This window comes from Ovis canadensis, chromosome 11 (assembly GCF_042477335.2).
Source record: "Ovis canadensis isolate MfBH-ARS-UI-01 breed Bighorn chromosome 11, ARS-UI_OviCan_v2, whole genome shotgun sequence".
NCBI classification, from domain to species: domain Eukaryota; kingdom Metazoa; phylum Chordata; class Mammalia; order Artiodactyla; family Bovidae; genus Ovis; species Ovis canadensis.
This window is the reverse complement of record NC_091255.1, coordinates 26,531,831-26,551,185: the sequence shown is the minus strand read 5'-3', so window position 1 is coordinate 26,551,185 and position 19,355 is coordinate 26,531,831. Positions and strand designations below refer to the sequence as shown.

General features: G+C 41.7%; 1 protein-coding gene and 1 non-coding gene across 2 annotated transcripts in view; both read right to left on the bottom strand.

Moving 5' to 3' along the window:
- The window catches only part of CRLF3 (cytokine receptor like factor 3), a 42,042-nt gene that overhangs the window by 13,973 nt on the left and 8,714 nt on the right, over nucleotides 1-19,355 (bottom strand). Inside the window, exons 2-6 of the mRNA XM_069602887.1 lie at nucleotides 12,789-12,996; nucleotides 10,077-10,164; nucleotides 8,777-8,954; nucleotides 6,875-7,097; nucleotides 5,838-5,970 (exon numbers count right to left, since the gene is read on the bottom strand). Coding sequence (XP_069458988.1) covers nucleotides 5,838-5,970; nucleotides 6,875-7,097; nucleotides 8,777-8,954; nucleotides 10,077-10,164; nucleotides 12,789-12,996 — 830 coding nt within the window. The remainder of the gene's footprint in view (nucleotides 1-5,837; nucleotides 5,971-6,874; nucleotides 7,098-8,776; nucleotides 8,955-10,076; nucleotides 10,165-12,788; nucleotides 12,997-19,355) is intronic.
- On the bottom strand, nucleotides 1,438-1,568 carry LOC138415557 (small nucleolar RNA SNORA30/SNORA37 family). Its single transcript, XR_011247310.1, has one exon. It is a non-coding gene; the product is annotated as a small nucleolar RNA SNORA30/SNORA37 family (small nucleolar RNA).

Here is a 19,355-nt window from a genome sequence, read left to right as displayed (position 1 = left end):
TATATTTTAGAAGAGCAGTTTCAGACAGAGAGACATGGATAGGAAAAAAGTACAAGAAATATTCCTCAGATTATCTGTAAGGAATAGTTATAACTCCTTGTGAACATCCCAAAGCAGATATGATTCTATGAGTTCATGTCATCCTCTCTCTACAAACAAACTGAAACCTGCAGAATCCTTAGTCTACTTAGGAACCACCTGTCTTATCTCATCCAAGTCTATAATAAAAGGTCTGTGGGGAAAACTTCTGTCTGACAACATTCCCCACACCTGGGGAATAAGAGACAAGCTTCACCCTGAAAGAACTACACATCAAGCCTCCAGAGGGGATCACGCAAACAAAACAGAAAACACCAGCAAAGCTGTATTCTCCTAGGACAGGGCACTATCTCAATAAAAGAAGAAACTGACAAGATTTCAAAGACCCTATAGTTAAATTAACTTCCTAATCCTAGTAGAGATTATGCCCAGATGGGATTTTTCCAGATAAAATTATATTAGACTGAGATTTTTGTTTTTTTTTTTTTTACGATATGAAGAGGTAGTAATTAATATTGAAGATACACTTGGTAATGACAGAGACCAAGCTTGTACAGGAAAATAAAGATCTCCTCCAGCTTAAATTCATTCAGAAAAGGTAATGCTAATGTCCAACCAACGGCAAGCATTAAACCAAATGCACATATTCCAAGAAACCCCTTTCTAACAGCTACCAACCATGGCATTTCTAACAGAAAGCCTCCAAATTAATTGATATTTCTTCCATCAAGAAGCAGGGTCTAGGGACTTCCCCTGGTGGTCCAGCAGTTAAGACTCTGTACTTCCACTCCAGGGGGTGAGTCTCAGTGCTGGTCAAGGAAGGTGCAATCAAAACAACAAAAAAAGGTGGATCTAAGGCTCTCCCTGGCAGTCCAGTAATTAAGACTGGGCAGTGGGCACAGGTTTGATCCCTGGTTGCGGAACTAAGATCCTGCATGTTTCAAGACACGGCAAAAAATATAAATAAATAAAGCAGGGTCTAAGCCTCCTCCCTGGGATCTGGACTCTGTGACCAGTTGAGCAACAAAACATGGTAGAAGTAACACTAGGTTAGTTTCCAGGCTCAGACCTTAAGAAACTGTCAGCTTCTATTTCCTATCTCTTGGGATGCTTATTCTTGGAACCCAGCCAGCAGGCTATAAGCAGGCACAGGCAGTCCACAGAGAGGCCCCAGGAACCAGAATCGATCTGCCAGCCATGTCAACAAGTCATCTTGGAAGCTGATCCACCACCCTTGGTCAAACCACCCCAGCTGACTCCACATAAGCAGAGATGAGCTGTCCTTGCCATACTCTGCGAACTGCAGTTTCCTGAGCTAAATAAGTGACTAGAGTTGTTTAAGTTTGGGGGTGGCTTGTTACACAACAATAAGTAACTGGAACATGACTCCCCCCCAACCCCCGTCCCACTGATTGACGGTCGCCACTGACCCAGTCCCAGGGCAAGGATATAACCAAGGGTTGTCAATCTCAGCACCAGCTACCAAATCCTGGCCCCACTGCCTAGGGGAGGACCTGTGAACGTGCTAGTGGAACTTTACTTTTTGATGTTCTTGGAAGAAAAAAGTTAGCCAGCTGAGTTACCATGTCATGTTACTTGTGAAAGGCAGGGTAGCACAGTGGTTAAGAGCACCGACTGCGGTGAGCCGCTCAGGATTTAAATATTGATGAGTCAGTCTCTCTCTGCTCTCATTTCCTCATGGGGAAAGAGGAAGACAGTAACTTCCAAGGCTACCAGGATAAGGAAGGCTGTTAGAAAGGAAGATTTTTTTTAAATTTATTTATTTAATTGGAGGATAATTTCTCCACAGTATTGTGATAGTTTTAGCCATACATCAACATGAATCAGCCACGTGTACAAGATGTGCCCTCATCCTGAACCCCCTCCCACCTCCCTCCCCACCCCCCACCCCTCTGGGTTGTCCCAGAACACCAGCTTTGAGTGCCCTGCTTCCCGCACTGAACTTGCACCGGTCACCCATTTTACATAAGGTAATGCACATGGTTCAGTGCTATTCTCTCAAATCATCCCACCCTTGCATTCTCCCACAGAGTCCAAAGTCTGTTCTTTACATCTGTCTCTCTTACAGTGCCTTGCATATAGGATCGTCATGACCGACTTTCTAAATCTCATATATTTTGTTTGTTTTGACAGCACCACACGTGGGATCTTAGTTCCCCAATCAGGGACGTACTGGAGCCCCCTGCAGTGGAAGCATACAGTCTTAACCACTGGACTGCCAGGGAAGCCCCTGTTTTTATTTATTTTCCAGTGAATATATATGTACGAGAGAACCAAAATCACGCTCTATTATTCCCATGGCAATGTCGTCAAGTGCTGCGACAATACCCATGCTCCAAGGTCAACTTTAGCCACACTTCCCTCCAAACTGAAAAAGCCCGGTATGGAGGAGAACATACAAGCTTACACCACCACCTCCTCTCCAAACACTATCCAGGCTCAGAAAGCTCATTATGGATGGACTCAGTAGTATCCAACTCTTTGTCACTCCATGGGCTGTACCCTGCCAGGCTCTTCGTTCCATGGAATTTTCCAGGCAAGAAGATTTGTTGCTGTTTCCTCCTTCAGGGGATCTTCCTGACCCAGGGATCAAATTCCCATTCCCTAAATGGGCAGGTGGATTCATTTACCACTGAGTCACCTGGGATGCCTTCATTGTAGGTAACAATTGCAAAAAATAAAACTTAAAAAATTAAGCGCTTTGCCAAACATTTACAGCAACAGCGGAAGACTACTCTCCCTCTAGGCTTCTTTGGCATTGGGCAAAGCAAGGCTATTTGCAACAATAGTACATAAGCTGACTATGACAATGTTTACAGGAGAAATGAGGATTACAAAGTTCCTTTATTCACAGGTAACCAAGAATTATTAAATAATTTTCTGAACTAAGACAAAAGTCTCACCATCAAAGAAAATTTTCTTCTTCCCGGATATGCTCTTATAAAAATGAGATTTCTCAATATCCCAGATTCTTTACTTAATATCAAACTACTAATGCATAGAGTCCATTCTCAGGGCTCAAGTCTGAGTAACAGTGATATTCTGAAATATTTCTACACACTTTATAGATCAGCAAATATTTTATCAGACGAAGGGAAGCTAAAGAAAGGGGGTGGTAGAGAAGAGACGGTAAACATTGGTTTAAAAAATAGTAAAATCAGGAAATTTTAGAAGCAAGGGAAGGCAGGAATATTCAAGACAGGAAGTCAGGGAGTGGCCGGGAAGGAGGGGACCCGGGCATCACCTGAGACTGGGCTGGAGAGACTGTTAAGAGCTGGCCAGTAACAGGTTTCTTTGACATCAGCAGCTCTAAGCATTTCAGAAACTTCAGCATAGACTGGGTTGAGCCACAGGACAGGGCCTGCAGAAGTATAATCACCCTTCTGACTATGAAGTCCTTAAAAAACTAGGTAAAGTTTACCTTTATTCAAGTAGGCCTATCTGCCTGCGCCCTCCCCCCAAACACAAGACGGTGCCCCCACACACAAACACACCATTCACATCTTCTGCCTTCATGGCCAATGACTGGCATTACTTTAAACAAGGAAAGAAAACAGTTTCAATCCACTTTCAAAGGAAAAATGACAAAAATCCAAAGGTCTGACTAAGGTAACACTGAGCTTAACTGTCAGTTAATCACCTGCCAAGAGGAGCCCAGTCAAGCACCTTTGGAGGAGGAGGGAGGAGCTAATGGGTTATTAAGGCCAAATAAGTGTCAGGACACAGGCTGCAGAAAGTAGGTGGGTGTAAATCAGAGTGTAATTTCTAATGTCGTAACCTAAAAACATTTATTGAATGACTTAAGAAATAAACCTAAGTGGGTCATCTACTGGCCGGGTTCCCCTTGGTTCACAGAGGAAGAAGTTACCGGTAGAAGAGCATCCGATCACCATCACCAAGGGAGAAAAGTCACAGAAGAGGGGAAAGGAAAAGAGCTAAGGATATGGAAAAACTGTACATTTCCACACTCTGGCATGAAAAAGACTTAACAAGAAGCAATATCGCTGTTTGTTGTTTAGTTGCTAAGTCGTGTCCGACTCTTTGCAACCCCATGGACTGTAGCCTGCCAGGCTCCTCTACCATGGGATTTCCCAGGCAAGAACACTGGAGTGGATAGCCATTTCCTTCTCCAGGGGATCTTCACAACCCAGGGATCAAATTCAAGTCAGGAGAATTATTTTCCTGCCACAGGGAAGCCCAAGAAGCAATAAAGACCAGTGTTAAAATCATGGGACCCAGACTGACTGGGTTCAAGTCCCAGCTTTGCCATTTACTAGTTATGGGTAAGTGACTGGGCTTCCCTGTGCCTCAGTATCTTCATCCATAAAATGGGTAACTAAACCTATTTCACTGGGTTATGAGAATCAATAAGTGAAGTGCTTAGAATAGCACCTGGCACATGGTAAATCCAACTTAAAACTGCAATATTACACTGATTATTCTTCTTGTTATGAGCTGAGAGATCTGGCCTGAACCTATTAACTCAGGAAGCCCTGTCATTATACAGAAGTCCTTTGTTCTCAGAAGACTCACTAATGGGAGTATCTCTATCAACAAGGGACATAAGCAGAGAAGAGATTTGTTAGTTCAGAAAACTGGTTACCCGGGGAATAACTAATTGATGTTAGGTACTAGACTCCTTACTTCTCTGTCAGTATTTTCCTGGTTATTAAGTCATTCTTTCATTTAACGTAAGGGGCAAGGGGAGGTGTCAGAAATGAGGCAAAGCATAAACTAGCGCATTCTGATCATGCTGACAGTTCAAATGACTTGGCTGGTGGAGAACATGGCAACATTAGCTTAGAGAAAACCTTCAGATACTCTCCATGCCTTATACAACAAGAGATTGAGAACAAGAGTAACCCGGAACAAGCATTCACAATAAAATCCCATGATTCTCATGACTTAAAACCTAGAGGAGAGGGACTTCCCTGGTGGTCCAGTGGCTAAGAACTGGCCTTCCAGTGCAGAGGACGTGGGTTTGATCCCTGCCTGGGAAACTAAAATCCCACATGCTGTTGAGCAACCAAACCCGCGTGCTGCAACCAAGACCAGTGCAGTCTAAATAAATAAATAAAGTTTAAAAAAAAAAAAAAAACCTAGAGGAGAGCTTGCTATACTGAGGGGTGTATGGTGAACATCAGGTGAGCTTTACTTTCCTCAATCAAAACTGGGCTTTGTTCTCAGGAAAAGTTATTTAGAAACAAGACTACAGAGAAACATGTATCTCAGAAAACATGAAAACAAGGAAAAGGGAATTTTTCTAACACAGGGAGCAATGGGTGAAGAAATAGAAAATTAACTGGCGGCAGGAGAGGCTTGTTTTCCATTTTATTTTACAGACACTAAACATATATACCATATGTATCTATATAACAGTATGTTTAGGCTGTCTTTCACTGACACCTGCTCTTATGGATTCACAAAGGAAAAAAATAATTGGGGACCTCTGAATTTTTAAGATGGACTTTTGAGAAACATTCTGTTTATCTCTATTTACCAGGAAGAAAGAAGACCCAAACACAGTGAATATGCACTATGTTATCAAGCAAAGGAAGGCATTTTATATACATTATCTCACTTCATGCTCAGAATAACCCTATGACTACATATGAGAAAAGCGAAGCAAAGAGAAATAAGGAAATTGCTCCAAGGTAATACTGCCTAGAAATGATGGAATAAACTCAGGACTCTCTAGATCAGAAGCTCCTGGATGCTCTGAGTACTTCCCGCTACTGCCCAAGGCCTGAGAGTCAGATCTTTTAATATCCACTTGCCTGAATGTTAATGTCTGCCCACAGAAGTAAGTGGGGGCGCTGGAGTAGAGAACACCGGACGACTCGGCATCGTTACGAAGCGCTATGTTTCTCCGACTGCTCAGACTGTACCCCTCAAAGCCAGCTGTCCACTCTTTTTAAAAAGCAAAAGATATGGAAAATTGTTACAATCACTTGGGGGAAATCTTCAACACAGATATATTAAATAAAACTCGGAAGATGCTAGTTACTGTTAGGAGTCATGGGCAAGTTCAATAAAAGGAAAAATTCAGTGACAGGGTATCATGGTTAATTCTACATATCACAAAGAAGATTTTAGTCTCTTCTTGCACATTTGTGGCAAGGAAGATCAAACAAGCATTATCCCCTACTACTCAATAAAATCATGTTTGAGCTTATTCCAACCTGACTAAGAGGTAATTAACAAATGAGTCTAAATATTTTTAAAAAGTAATACAAGAGAGATCAATTTCAAATCATAAGCCTTTTTTTTTTAAAGCCCCTACCAAGATATACATTGAAGGTTTGTGTTAAATATTGCAGTCTTCTAGGCAATATTTAAAAATCTTTGGTTTTAGGGACGTTTCTAATCCTATCTGGCACTATTTGGGGAACCTTGTGTGCATGCATGCTCAGTCGAGTCTGACTCTTTGCAACCCCGTGGACTGTAGCCCACCGGGCTCCTCTGTCCATGGGATTCTCCAGGCAAGAATACTGTAGTGGGTTGCCATCTCCTACTAAAGGGGATCTTCCCAACTCAGGAATTGAACCCACATCTCCTGCATCGGCAAGCGGGTTCTTTACCACTTGAACCACCTGTTTAGCCTATTTGGGGACGTTTGAGAGAAGAATGAATGAAAATTTACCAAATTCACATGAAAGAATTTGAGCAGGAAGTAAAAGACATGTCTCATGTCATTCTCCATCAATTCACGGTCTATCCTTAGGAAAAAGGGTTGTCAGTGGGCTGCCTTTTAGCAAACAATACAAGTCTTCATACATAGGAAAGTTTCAGGAGTAAGAGGGGAACAGCATACCATGCGGCACCAGCGTGGAATGACCGATCTGGGGGACGCTCCATGGACTCCACTCCTGTCGGCCGTCTCCTCGGGCACAGACTCTGAACTGATAATCAACGTTGGGGTCTATGTGCAATACAATGAATTCCGTTTCAGAGCCTACGTATACATCCTCAAAATGATTGGAAGTACATTTACGGAACTGGAGCCTGTAATCTTGGGCGGTAAAGTCGTCATCCACCTGGGGAGAAAGGCTTTACGTTAGGTAGGAGTCAGAGAACAACTTCTCTCAGCATCACAACCTAACTCTGAACGGGGGCCTTTGGGGCTGAGCAAACAGGCCCACATGCTGAATATGGGCTGGTCTCAGGAAGCTCAGAGAAAATATGACATCATCATTTCCCTTCTTTTCCTTACTGAACCATGTGTTTTTATTTTATTTTTTTGCTGCACTGAGTCTTCATTGCAGCACTTGGATTTAGTTGCCCCTAGACGTGTGGGATCTTAGTTTCCCGATCAAGGACTGAATCTGCATCCCCTACACTGGCAGGCAGATTCTTAACCACTGGACTGCCAGAAGTCCCTGAACCATGTGCTTTATGACCCCGGTCTGATATGAACAGATCTGCTTCCTTTGAAGTAATGACGTGTTTCCTACGCAATAAAGCCCAAGATAAGGCAGTCAAAATTCAAAGACAAGCATCCCGCAACTACATTATTCGTATAACTAAGAGAGAGGTAATATCTGAAATATATAAAGGACTTTGTAAAATTAATAGAAGACAAAGCAGCCAGCAAGGGAAATGCACAGAAGACATGAGTAAGTGTTTTACAGAGTAAGAAATATAAGCAGCTGAAAACATATAAAGATATTCAGCCTAACTTGTAGTATGGAAAATGCAATCAAAACCCACAATGAGGTACTATACTGGCAAAGGTATAAAGTCTGACAATGCCAAGTGCTGGTGAAGACGCAGAGTAAGAGGAATCCGTGCACTCCTGGCAGAAGGACACTTGGGGACAATCACTTTGGGAAGAGTTTGGTTATCTCCTGGTAGAGTACAGATCCAGTATGCTACCTCATAGTTTTACAGCTATACATACTTTAGAAAATCTTAACTGTGTACACAAGAAAGCATGAATAATTATACTTATAGCAAAAGAACTGACAGGCAAAAAAAAAACAGAAATAGAATAAGAGTCTTTGTTTTGAACCAACAAAAGTATCTCTACTTCTTTCTTCTGTACAAAGGCTTCATTTTTTAAACTTCATTAAAAACAATGAAATAAATAAAAAATTAATCAAAGACAAGAAAAAAAATGTTATAACAAAAGTAAAAATCCCATTGAAGAAAACAGTTTCCAGAAGCTGACCACCCACCTCTGAATGATGTATTTGTCAACAGCCAAGATATTATGACTCACTTGGACATGGTTTTTATCTAAAATATGGTAATTCACATGCATAATAGGACTTATCACATGTTTAATATGACTTAATACACAAAATTCTTGGTAATGCTGAGAGTGTGGGGGAAAAGAACATACTTTTGAACTTTTATTTCAGAGGTACTAGTTCAATGTTTAACAGAAAAATATCCAACACCCAACATTCACTAACACCTTCTGAACTTTTCTAATAAACAGAAATGGGAGCAATTCTCAACTCGCCAAGTTATGTTTGGGAAATGTGTGATGGGAAACATTTTGATACAGAGATTTGAAAAAGTACCTTCAAAACTGTTTATCTCAAAGCAACAGCTAGTTCAAGTTCCCTATGACCTTAATTGTAAAGCAAAAGGCATTTTTCTTCATGCAGAGAAGAAAACAGTCAAAGGTAACGAATAAAAAAAATTGTAAAGGCCCCCAAAACTCAAATTCATAACGCTGAAGCCACTTCTACAGTTCTGAATTACATACCTTACACCACCGTACGATGATGCCTCCAGGCTTCTCTATCAGCTCTTCTATCTGTACCGGCGGGCGAGATGCTACTGTTCCATGTTTAAAAATATGGTCTTTCACTATGTTAAGAATTGAGTCATCCAACTGAGCAGATAAGCAAGGCACGTCGACCAGTAAAGGCACTTCTGGTAGGCTGAGGACAGAAAGCTCATGTTTATGAGACTTTTAACCAAGAGTTAAAAATACAAGGGAGTATAGCTTTTAAAAACTGCATATCACTATGTTGTATTGGGCTTCCCTGGAAGCTTAATCGGTAAAGAATCTGCCTGCCATGTGGGAGACCTGGGTTCGATCCCTGGGTTGGGAAGATCCCCTGGAGGAGGGCATGGCAACCCACTCCAGTATCCTTGCTTGGAGAATACCCATGGACAGAGGAGCGAGCCTGGTGGGCTACAGCCCGTGGGGTTGCCAAGAGTCAGACATGACTGAGCAACTAAGCACAGCACATGCTGTATACCCAAAACGCATACAACACTGCAAATCAACTATACCTCAATTTTTTTTAATTAACAAAGAATATTTTATTTTTCATTTCACTTATTTATTTTTTGGCTGAAACGTGTGGCTCGTGGGATTTTAGTTCCCCAACATGGGGTTGAATCCAGGCCCTCAGCAAAGAGAGAGTGAAGTCCTAACCACTGCACAGCCAGGGGCGTCCTAACAAGGAACATTTTCAATCAGTCACACGCTGTAAGGATGCAGAAGCCGCTGGTAAATAATGCTAATGGCAGTGGGGGATGAAAAGGGATAGGATCGCAACTGGCAAGTTTATGTCAAAAGATTTGGTTTACGGAGTAGTGACTCAATTTTCTTTAATTGAAGTACAGTTGATTTACAGTATTGCATTAATTTCTGCTGTATGGCAAAGTGATTCACTTACACATATTACATGCATTCTTTTTTATATCGTCTTCCATTATGGTCCATCATTGGTTACTGAATGCAACTCCCCGTGCTGTACAGCAGGACTTTGTGGTCTGAGCTATGACTCAGTTTTAATGATATGTCCAGAATTTTTAAAATTTAATGATTCTCTTACACATTAGGATTGAAGAAAATCTGTAGTAGCTCTATTTCATAGATTACAATCTCAACTATTCCACACTAGTAATACTGGTAACGGGTAGTGAAACTTTGAAAAATATACTCTCTATCTCCTTGAATCATAATTTTTAACAAGGAAAAAGAGAAGGAGAGAGAGAGAGGGAAAAAAAGAAAGAAAAGCAGTTTAAGCCCAAGAGACACGAGCTCTCACCTGTCCAGCTGGATGTGCGAGGCTTTCTTGGTAAAGCTCCAGAGCTTTTCATTCTGTTCTCCTACACCTCCCCGAATGGCGAGCTCACCTACAATCGGGGATAAGAGAACCAGTACAGGAAAAACGGTCACCTGTGTTAGGTGGGTCTCCGCGTCTCTTGAAAACTATTCTTATGTGATGTCACAAATTCCCCAAAAGCAAGTGCAGAAACTATTTTAGAAGTGACTTTAAAGTGAAACACAAGAGGAACGGGGTACACGGTGACTGCATTCTGCCAGAGATGAAAGATTCTGCTCTACAAGTGGAAACCTGGTTTATCAACCAATTGTATGGCCAAGTCCCCAGGGACCCTGTCCTTCCGTAGCCCTGAAGAACACTACCAGAACGGTTTTCTCTCACTGTGTACTGGTTCTCAAGCGTTTTGAGACCACATAACAATGACCCTACCCCTCACCAAAAGGAAAACAGAGGCATACGAACACTGCTTCAGAATCCTCAAAATTCCATAAGTTTTTTTTATCCCTTGGGAAGGGAAAGGAGAAAAAAGTTTGAAATTTAAAAATATTTCTGAAGTATATAAAAAAGAAAATTTAGCAGCAGATGCTGTAACAAACATGTATGTGCCTCAAAGGATTTATTTTCTAAAATAAAAACACTGGTTAGGCCTCATGCTGATGGGTACACGCTCTTGACCTGTCCTGAACTGCTGCTGAGTTTGTTTCCAAATGCTGAGCCCCCAAGGGAAAGATTCTGCAGTCCTGCTAAAAAGAATTTTCTCAAACACACTGTTACGGTCAGTGGCAAATAAACATGTGTCCTTGAAGAGAAGACGGAAATGGAATCAGCATGTAAACATAACACTAGTACTATATTCTAAGTGAGACTAGAAAGGGGACTGACTTCCAGCTGAAGTGACAAACTTGGGAGCCAGACACACTTGTTATTCTGTGCCATGCACAGCACTCTGAAGGACGGACGGCATTCAGTCTCCTTCCCTGAGTCCTCTGTCCTTAACTGACCTCTAAATGTTGGCATCTCTCAGAGTCCCACGTTCTGCAGCCTTCCCATCTCATATTGTACCCTCCCCCCTTTTTTTAACTGAAACGTAACTTTTACTTTAATGTTTTTAATGGAGAAAGAAAGACGGGTCTTTGAAAATGTCCTATTTCAGGTAAACCTAAATTCTAATAGTAAGAGTGACCCTGAACCATCTGAAAGTCCAGAGATGGGGTGGAAGGTGGGAGGGAGGTTCAGGAGGGAGGAGACCTATATATACATACCAGCAATTATCCTCTAATAATAATTTTAAAAAAAGAAAGTACAGAGAAAGAGTGGAAATATGAACAACTCAAGGAGTCATTTCAAACATACTGTGCTATCTCTTGATGACTTTACTTATCCCCATGGATTCAGATGTGCTGTACACACCACTCCCGGCCAAAGTCCCCTCTCCAGGTAGGACCTCTCTCCTTAGCATCACACCCACATTTCCAGCTCCTGACATCTTCAGCCCCTCAAGCTCAACATACCCGGAACCAACTGTCTAGCCACTCACCCTCCCGCTTCACGTCCTGAGTCAGTCAATGGTACAATTCACCAGTCTTCTAAAACCACGCTGGCCTGGGGCATCCCAAACCCTTCTCTTCCTCCTCCATCCTATAACTGGGCAATCACCAACACCAACAGGAAGAGCTCAGTAAAATCAGCCATCATCCTACCTCCAAAAGATCTTAAAACCTGCTCTGCTTCACCTTCACCTGTCACTGCCTTAGTCATTTCCCATCTGGACTGCTGCCATGGAGTTCTCATTAGGCTCTTTTGAGTTCTTTAAAACCCCTAATACAGTTTCTGAACTGTGGGCAGTGTCTTTTTTTTTTTTTTTAATGTAAATCTGACTGTGTAACTCTGTTGCCTAAAAGACTTCATTCAAGACCTCCCAGATACGCCATTCACTTTATTCTGGGCATGACTTCTGTTTCCAGTCTTGCTGTGAACTCCTTTTCCTCTTTTGCCTGCTTGATGAATTTCTTCAGCCTTTGTGGAAGTTCTCCTGTTGGAAGCCACCGCACCCTCTTCCAGAGCTAAGCATTTTTCTTTTTGTGCTCCCATGAGGTCTTAGATCTCTCTCACCATTGTGTGCCTCTCTCACTGGCCTGTGAACCCCAAAGGGCAGAACTAGTACCTTTTTATTTAATGTACCTGACAAAGACCTACAGGAGGGAAGGAAGGAAGGTAGACAGACATGGAGGCAGGAAGTTAGCAACGGAAGAACCGGGCACGCTTTAACCAAAGTAACTGACTACATTCAGGAATATAACCACTACAATCTCAGGAGTAAACACCAATCCTACTCCTTAACCCTCTAAAAATAACAATGGAATTAAATCCTATAAACCATCAACACTCTGAAAACTATGTGAACAGATTCAAAATGAGCGCAAAATTGCTGTTAACCATGAATGAGAGACTGTTATCACAGAACCATAAGAAAGATCATTTACTCTGTGTTCTGTAAATTACTATAATTAGTACATGAATTGCAACTTACCCTAGGATACCTCACTGTACCCCTGTTATCCTATTATCAAAAACTTTCCCAAGGTACGAACAGCCTAAGCAACCAGGGACGGCAGGAAGCCTGCTGGTGCCCTGGGAAACCAGCACAACGTCGACCTGAATGGGCCGCATTTAACAGGCTCCCTGGACTCCCACCTTCTTGGGCTAAGTCCTCTGCGGTGTTAACTCCGTGTTCTATCAGCTTCTGGCAGTCATCTAGTGGTTTGATGGTCTCCTGCTCAATGGTGTCCACTTCTTGCAAGAGGGTCACCAATCGCTCATCCAGGAGCTTTGCAAGCGTTCCCTTTAAATCATTAAAATGCTGTTTGAGGACATCTCTTGTCTGGGATGCACTCTCCTTGATCTGAAACGAAATAACATAAAAACTCAGAATCTATAGGAAAGGCTGATCCGCAGGCATCACCCAGAATAATCTCAAGGCACTACCCCAACATCACCTTCCAGTCACTGGTAAACCAAATGTGATTCATCTGTGCAGATTTGCGTAGTGTTTGCCTTCAGATGAGACAGAACAGCCTCAACCCTGGTCCCATCAGTCACAGACTGTGTCAATAGGATTAAGTTATTAATGATTAAACACGCCATGCCTCAATGCCCTTATTCATCAAATGAGGATAATTATGCTCGCCTGATGGAGCTGCTTGTGGATTAAATAGTCTATGTCCTGCACTTGGTAAAATAATCGGCACATTGTTGCTTTCAATAAATAAACATTAGCAATAATATTATCTGCACACAGCAGTTTTTGGAAATAGTAATGTTTCAGTGCCAAAGAAAAAAACTAGATTAGGAAGAGATTAAAATTCACTTTACTGGAACTTCCCAGACAGTCCAGTGGTTAAGACTCCATGCTTCCACTGCAGGGGGCATGGGTTTGATCCCTGGTCAGGGAACTAAGATCCCACATGCCATGAGGCCCACCCTCCCCCCTGCAAAAAAAATTCATTTCACTGAAAAGTAGAAAAGAAATGATAGCTTAAAAAAGCACAACAACAACAAAAAATCAGTGTGGACAAAATGCCCTCATGATGGTAAAAATAAAAAAAACTAAGAATTTATTTACAATCCAAAAGGTTCACAGGAAGCAGAAGATGTTCAAAGCACACCTCTGGGACAATGACGTCATCCTTTGAGTCATGGTCCCTTGTGAATTTCAATGAGAGGTTTATAGACCTTTCCAGAAAAAATGAATAATCCCTACCAAAAAGAAACTGATTCAATATCAGAGATTACAAAGTCCCTCAGATCCCAACTATGGCTTGCCCAGAGCAGTAATTCTAAAACTTGGTTTGCGGAAGAATCACGTATCAGACAACCTGTTATAGTTTAGATGGCAAGGCTCCACCCCAGAACTAGCTTGGAGAAGGGGTCAGGGGAACGTACAGGCAGAGTCCTCCTTTTTCACAAGCACATCTGTGACTATGCAGCCCATGCTTTGAGACACACTACCCTCAGTCCACAGAGCCCAGATTAAGAATGATTGTTCTAAGAGATATGACAGAAAAATCCTTACATCTCACAGATATTCTGAAAACCAGTCAGCTGTCTTTACAGACACCAGATTTTCTTTTTAAGCATACAGATAACACACAATTCACCTTTTCTCACTTAACAGGAAAATTCTAACTATACACTAGTCAGCTGCATTAAACCAAACTCACACTTTGTTGTTGTTCAGCCACTAAGTTGTGTCCAACTCTTTGCAACCCCATGACCTGCAACATGCTGGCTCTCCTGTCCTCACTATCTCCTAGAGTTTGCTCAAATCCCTGTCCTTTGAGTTAGTGATGCTATCTAACCATCTTCATAACCAAGTTCATACTGTACTTTCCAAATATTATCATATTAATTTCCTAAGACATATTATGTTTATTACCCTAACCCTTTGCTAACTTGATCTTAGGAAGAGCATTTGAAGGCTACAAGAAATCCACCAAGAAAAGAATGTATCAAAATATGGATAAAGCCCAATATTTCAACAGGTAACAGAGAAATTTTGAAAACTTTCTATTTATTCTCTAACACTAAAATTGAAAACCAGAATACAAAATTGTTGCCCAGGGGTTTCCCTGGTGGCTCAGGGGTAAAGAATCCGCCTACCAATGCAGGAGACACAGGTTCAATCCCTGATTAGGGGAGATCCTACGTGTTGCAGAGCAATGAAGCCTGTTTGTCACAACTACTGAGGCTGTGCTCTAGAGCCTGGGAGCCACTGAAGCCCATGGGCCCTAGAACCTGCGCTCAGCAACGAGAGAAACTACTGCATGGAGATGCCCACCACTGCAACTACAGAGTAGCCCCACTCCCCAAAACTAGAGAAAAGCGCCCATAGCAATGGAGACCCAGCACAGCCCCAAAAATAAATAAACAAAACCATTAAGAACAAACAAGTTACCCAGAAATGTTCACGAGCATGTGAAAACAAAAAATGCCCACATCTAAGGGCTACAAAGAAATACAGGCGAAAAAATAGTCTCATTGGCTGGGGAGATTGTAGAAACAATTTCTTCTCCTTTCAACATTAATGTAAGTTACAATGGTGTTTGTGCAGTAAGCGAAAGAATTTCTTAAATCATAAAGAACAAAGAAATTCTAACAAGTTTAATTGCTATTAATCTCTGTAAAGTTACTAGAGAACTAAATCCAAGTTGAAGTTTAAAAAAACGAGAGGGTTATATTAAAAATGTCCTTGCTTTAGCACATCACCCAACTGTGGGATTAGGTACCCGAGAATCAGGCCCTAACATACATAAAAATTAGCAACTAAGTGTTGTTCAATACAATTAAGTTAATCGTGTATGTGTTTCTGTGTAAGTGTTAGTCACTCAGTAGTGTCCGACTCTTTGTGACCCCATGGACTGTAGCCTGCCAGGCTCCTCTGCCCATGGGATTTCCCAGGCAAGAATACCGGAAAGTGGGTAGCCATTACCTTCTCCAGGGGATCTTCCTGACCCCAGGGATTGAACCCAGGTCTCCTGCACTGCAGGCAGACGCTTTAACCTCTGAGCCACTAGAGAAGCCCATGTATGTGTTTAAGACCTTTCAAAAAGAACCAGGGAAAGAATGCCTTAGGATTTTGATACATCTCACCTGGAATATGGTTAGAAACGGAAAATCTCAGGTCCTACCCAGAATTACTGGATCAGAACCTGCGATGGTAACAAGGTGATTCACACAGACCTCACAGATACCAGGATACATGAAGACGACAAACTGAAGCTCTGAAATACAGTTCGAACACCCCCACACACACACCAGCAAGAGGAAATTCTGCAGTCGAGCGCTGTACCAACAAGGTCCTGTATCTCTCCCTAACGGATACCACATACACAGGAAGTGCACTGGTTAGGTAAAGTCAATTTCCTCTTTAGAAAGAATTCAAAAGCTCCTGCTGCTGCTGCAGAGCCCCACTAAGTTTTGCTTTGTTTCAGAACCTCAGAAAAAAAGGAAGTGTGTAAACACAGAGCAGTGAGAGGGCCAGTGAAGGGAGAATCCATTTCCAAACTCACCTCCTGTCATTTCATTGTAAATGTGACTCCTTTTTGCTCATAAATTCTGGACCACCACTGTTTCAAACTTGACACATCCTTGGCACCAGTTTCTTCTCCCAGAAATAGCTCTTAATTCAAACCTACAGTCACCTTTAATCGAATCATGTAACTAATCAAGGTCATTCCTTGGGCTTTTACACAACTAATTTTAAAATGTGGACTTCACTGCTGAGTGAATTTCTTGGTATTTGATGTGGCACCATGGCCCAGTGGGCTCACTGTTAGCTCGTTCACTCATCCCAACAACTGTGAGAGGTGGGTCTGTGTTGTCTACATTGAAGAAAAAGCTCAAAGAAGCCAAAAAAACTTCCCCACAGCCTCCTGGTGCCAGAAATAGCATGACTCAAAGGTTCACGGTCTGTCCAGTGCACCAAGCTGCTTAGTGCGTACAGACCCCATTTTGTTTGTTTTTAAATTATTTTTTCATTTTTGGCCATGTGGCATGTGGGACCTTACTTCCCCAACCAGGGATCAAACACACACACTATGCTTTGAAGTGCACAGTCTTAACCACTGGACTGCCAGGGAAGTCCCCCAGAACCCATTTTAAAGCATTCTGGTAAACCTGTAAAGTTACGTGATTGGTTCAAGACATTTCCTGCTTCAGTGTGTATTTCTTGTCCTTGCATAGAGAAAGGTGTGGTAGACAACCACTCAGGGCAAAACAGCTATTACAGTTTGTAACAAAGTAAATTTAAGAAGGATACAAATGATATACAACTCAAGGTCTCAGAAAGGAAATGCAATATACATTATTTATATTGATTAACAATATTCAGAACCAATTTTCTACTAAAACTTCTAGTATAACAGACCATTAAAACTTACAAACTTTCCACTGCAGTTGATTCTAATTCCAAAGCAACTTTTAAAGTTTTAACAGAGGTTCTCAAAAAATCAATAAGCGTATATAACAGTACAAAGCCATACAAAAGCCTAGTAAAAGATACTTCCCAGCCCTCCAAGACAATAATGACTGATATTGATTTTCCTCTAAAGTTTAGCTACTAAAATATCAAAAAGCCTGTGTAGAATCTGATTTTAGACATCTCTGATCTTCAGTGGCAATATATAGTAGCTCTGTCTATAACATAACATGCTTGTGTTTCAGGAAATGAAGTAACTGGAATCTCCTCTAAACCATGGATTTTCATGACTACAGAAGAAAAGAATTTTTATCCTCCAACTATAATCTAAGAATTTATGCTCCCGATTGTTTTGCTTATAGGAAACAAATTATTAGAGGCTAGCTTTAAATACCATTAGCTAACAAGAACATACACATCAAAAATAAAAGACAAAGATACAAAGTAATCAACTGAAATTGAAGAAGCTAACCAAAATGTTCCTTCTCGGTTCACAGGAAATGTACTGTATTAGCTATTTGTCTTCACACTGACATCAAGACATAAGTCATTAATAATAATAGTAATAATAATGGCAATAATAACAACATAGCAGCCGCTCCCACTTACCCAACACCTGTGTACCAGGTACTTACAGCCCTGTTCTCACTTAAATTCTACCTCAACCCTATGAAGAAATCATCTGTAGGTGAGTGACCTATAGGAGTCAGAGAGATGAACTTGCCCACATCACAAAGCCAGTCAAGCGGCAGAAAATCTGAATTGTCTGCTTTACGTATGGACTCATAAGCACTGCTACATTTCCTTCTTGTCTCTCTTACATTAGGCTTTCTTTAAAAATGCTTACTAAACTTTTAAAAGGAAAACTTTACTATATGATTTGGCAGTCTGTTACATTAACGGCCCCAGGGAACCACAAACTATGCCTTGTGGCACTCAGATCCTTGTAGAGACCCCTCCTTGAGAATACAGGCTGGGCGGTGACTAGCAATGCAGTCAGCCGTGCATCCTTACAGAGTGGAGCTGAACGGTGCTGGCTCCAGGCCGCAGCCTTAAGACGACCTGGCAAATTCTGCTTCTGCACTTTGAGGGGTCCTGCCATTTATGAAGCATGGCTATCCTTCTTGAGAGACCAAGTTGAGGGGGGAGGAAAGTGGGAGGTGTGGGAGGAAGAAAGAGGGCCTGGTAGCCAGGCCCAGCCACGTCAGCATTCCAGCTGAGCCCTGCTACCACTTTAGGCTCCAAACAGGTAAGTAAATATTCCATCTTGAACATTCCGGCCTCAGCTGCCATCTGACTGCAATTACAGAAGAGCTGCCAGCAAAATCGGGAGAACTGCCCAGCTGGGCCCCACTCAGCCCCCAGAACACTAAGCAAGTGACTGCCTTTTAAGCCACTATGCTCTGACATAGTTTATTATGTAGCAACAAATAACCAAATCATGACAAAACAAATGTTTAATTCGTGACTATCTGCATTAGTGAATAGGGTGCATATAATCAAAGCCACGAACAATCTAAAAAGAATGTCTGCAAAAGTACACCCAGAACATTCGTAACAGCACTCATTCAATATTTATTGAGCTTTAGTATGTGCCAGGAACTGAGGTTATAAAGATGAATAAAGCATGATCCTGACCTCAGAAAACTGTGTCATTCTAGGAAAGGAGAAAGTTGCATGCTCGCGTAACTATAGTAAAAAGTATTAAGTTCTTATGTAAGTGGGACAGCCACAAACTGCCATCAGAGCTCAAAAAGCCCTTTCTGCTGGAAGACAGAGGAGACGTTTCAAGAATTAGTTGCCAGTGGAGAAGTAGGGGAGGTCACCCTGAATAATAATATAATGGTATTAGTTCCACAGCTAACATTTATTAAGCAGTTCGTAAGTCCCAGGCATTGTGCTAAACATTTGAAATACATTTCTCCCTTTAATTCCCACAGTGGCCAAATAAAGTAGGTCCTATCCTTATCCTCATTGCACAGATAGGAAAGTGAGGCATTGCACAGTTGGGAAAGTTAAGTGTCTCAAGGTCTTATGACTAATGGGGGCAAATGCAAATAAAGTAAAATGACTACAAATATAAATGACTCATGGATATACCTCAATAAGAAAAGCATGGGGCTTCGCAGGTAATCCAGGGGCTAAGACTGCGTGCTCTCAATGCAGGGGCCCGGGGTTTGATCCCTGGTCAGGAAACTAGATCCCACAGGCTGCAATGAAAAGATCAAAGATCCCACATGGCACAATGAAGACCCGGTGCAGTCAAATGAATAAATAAATATTAA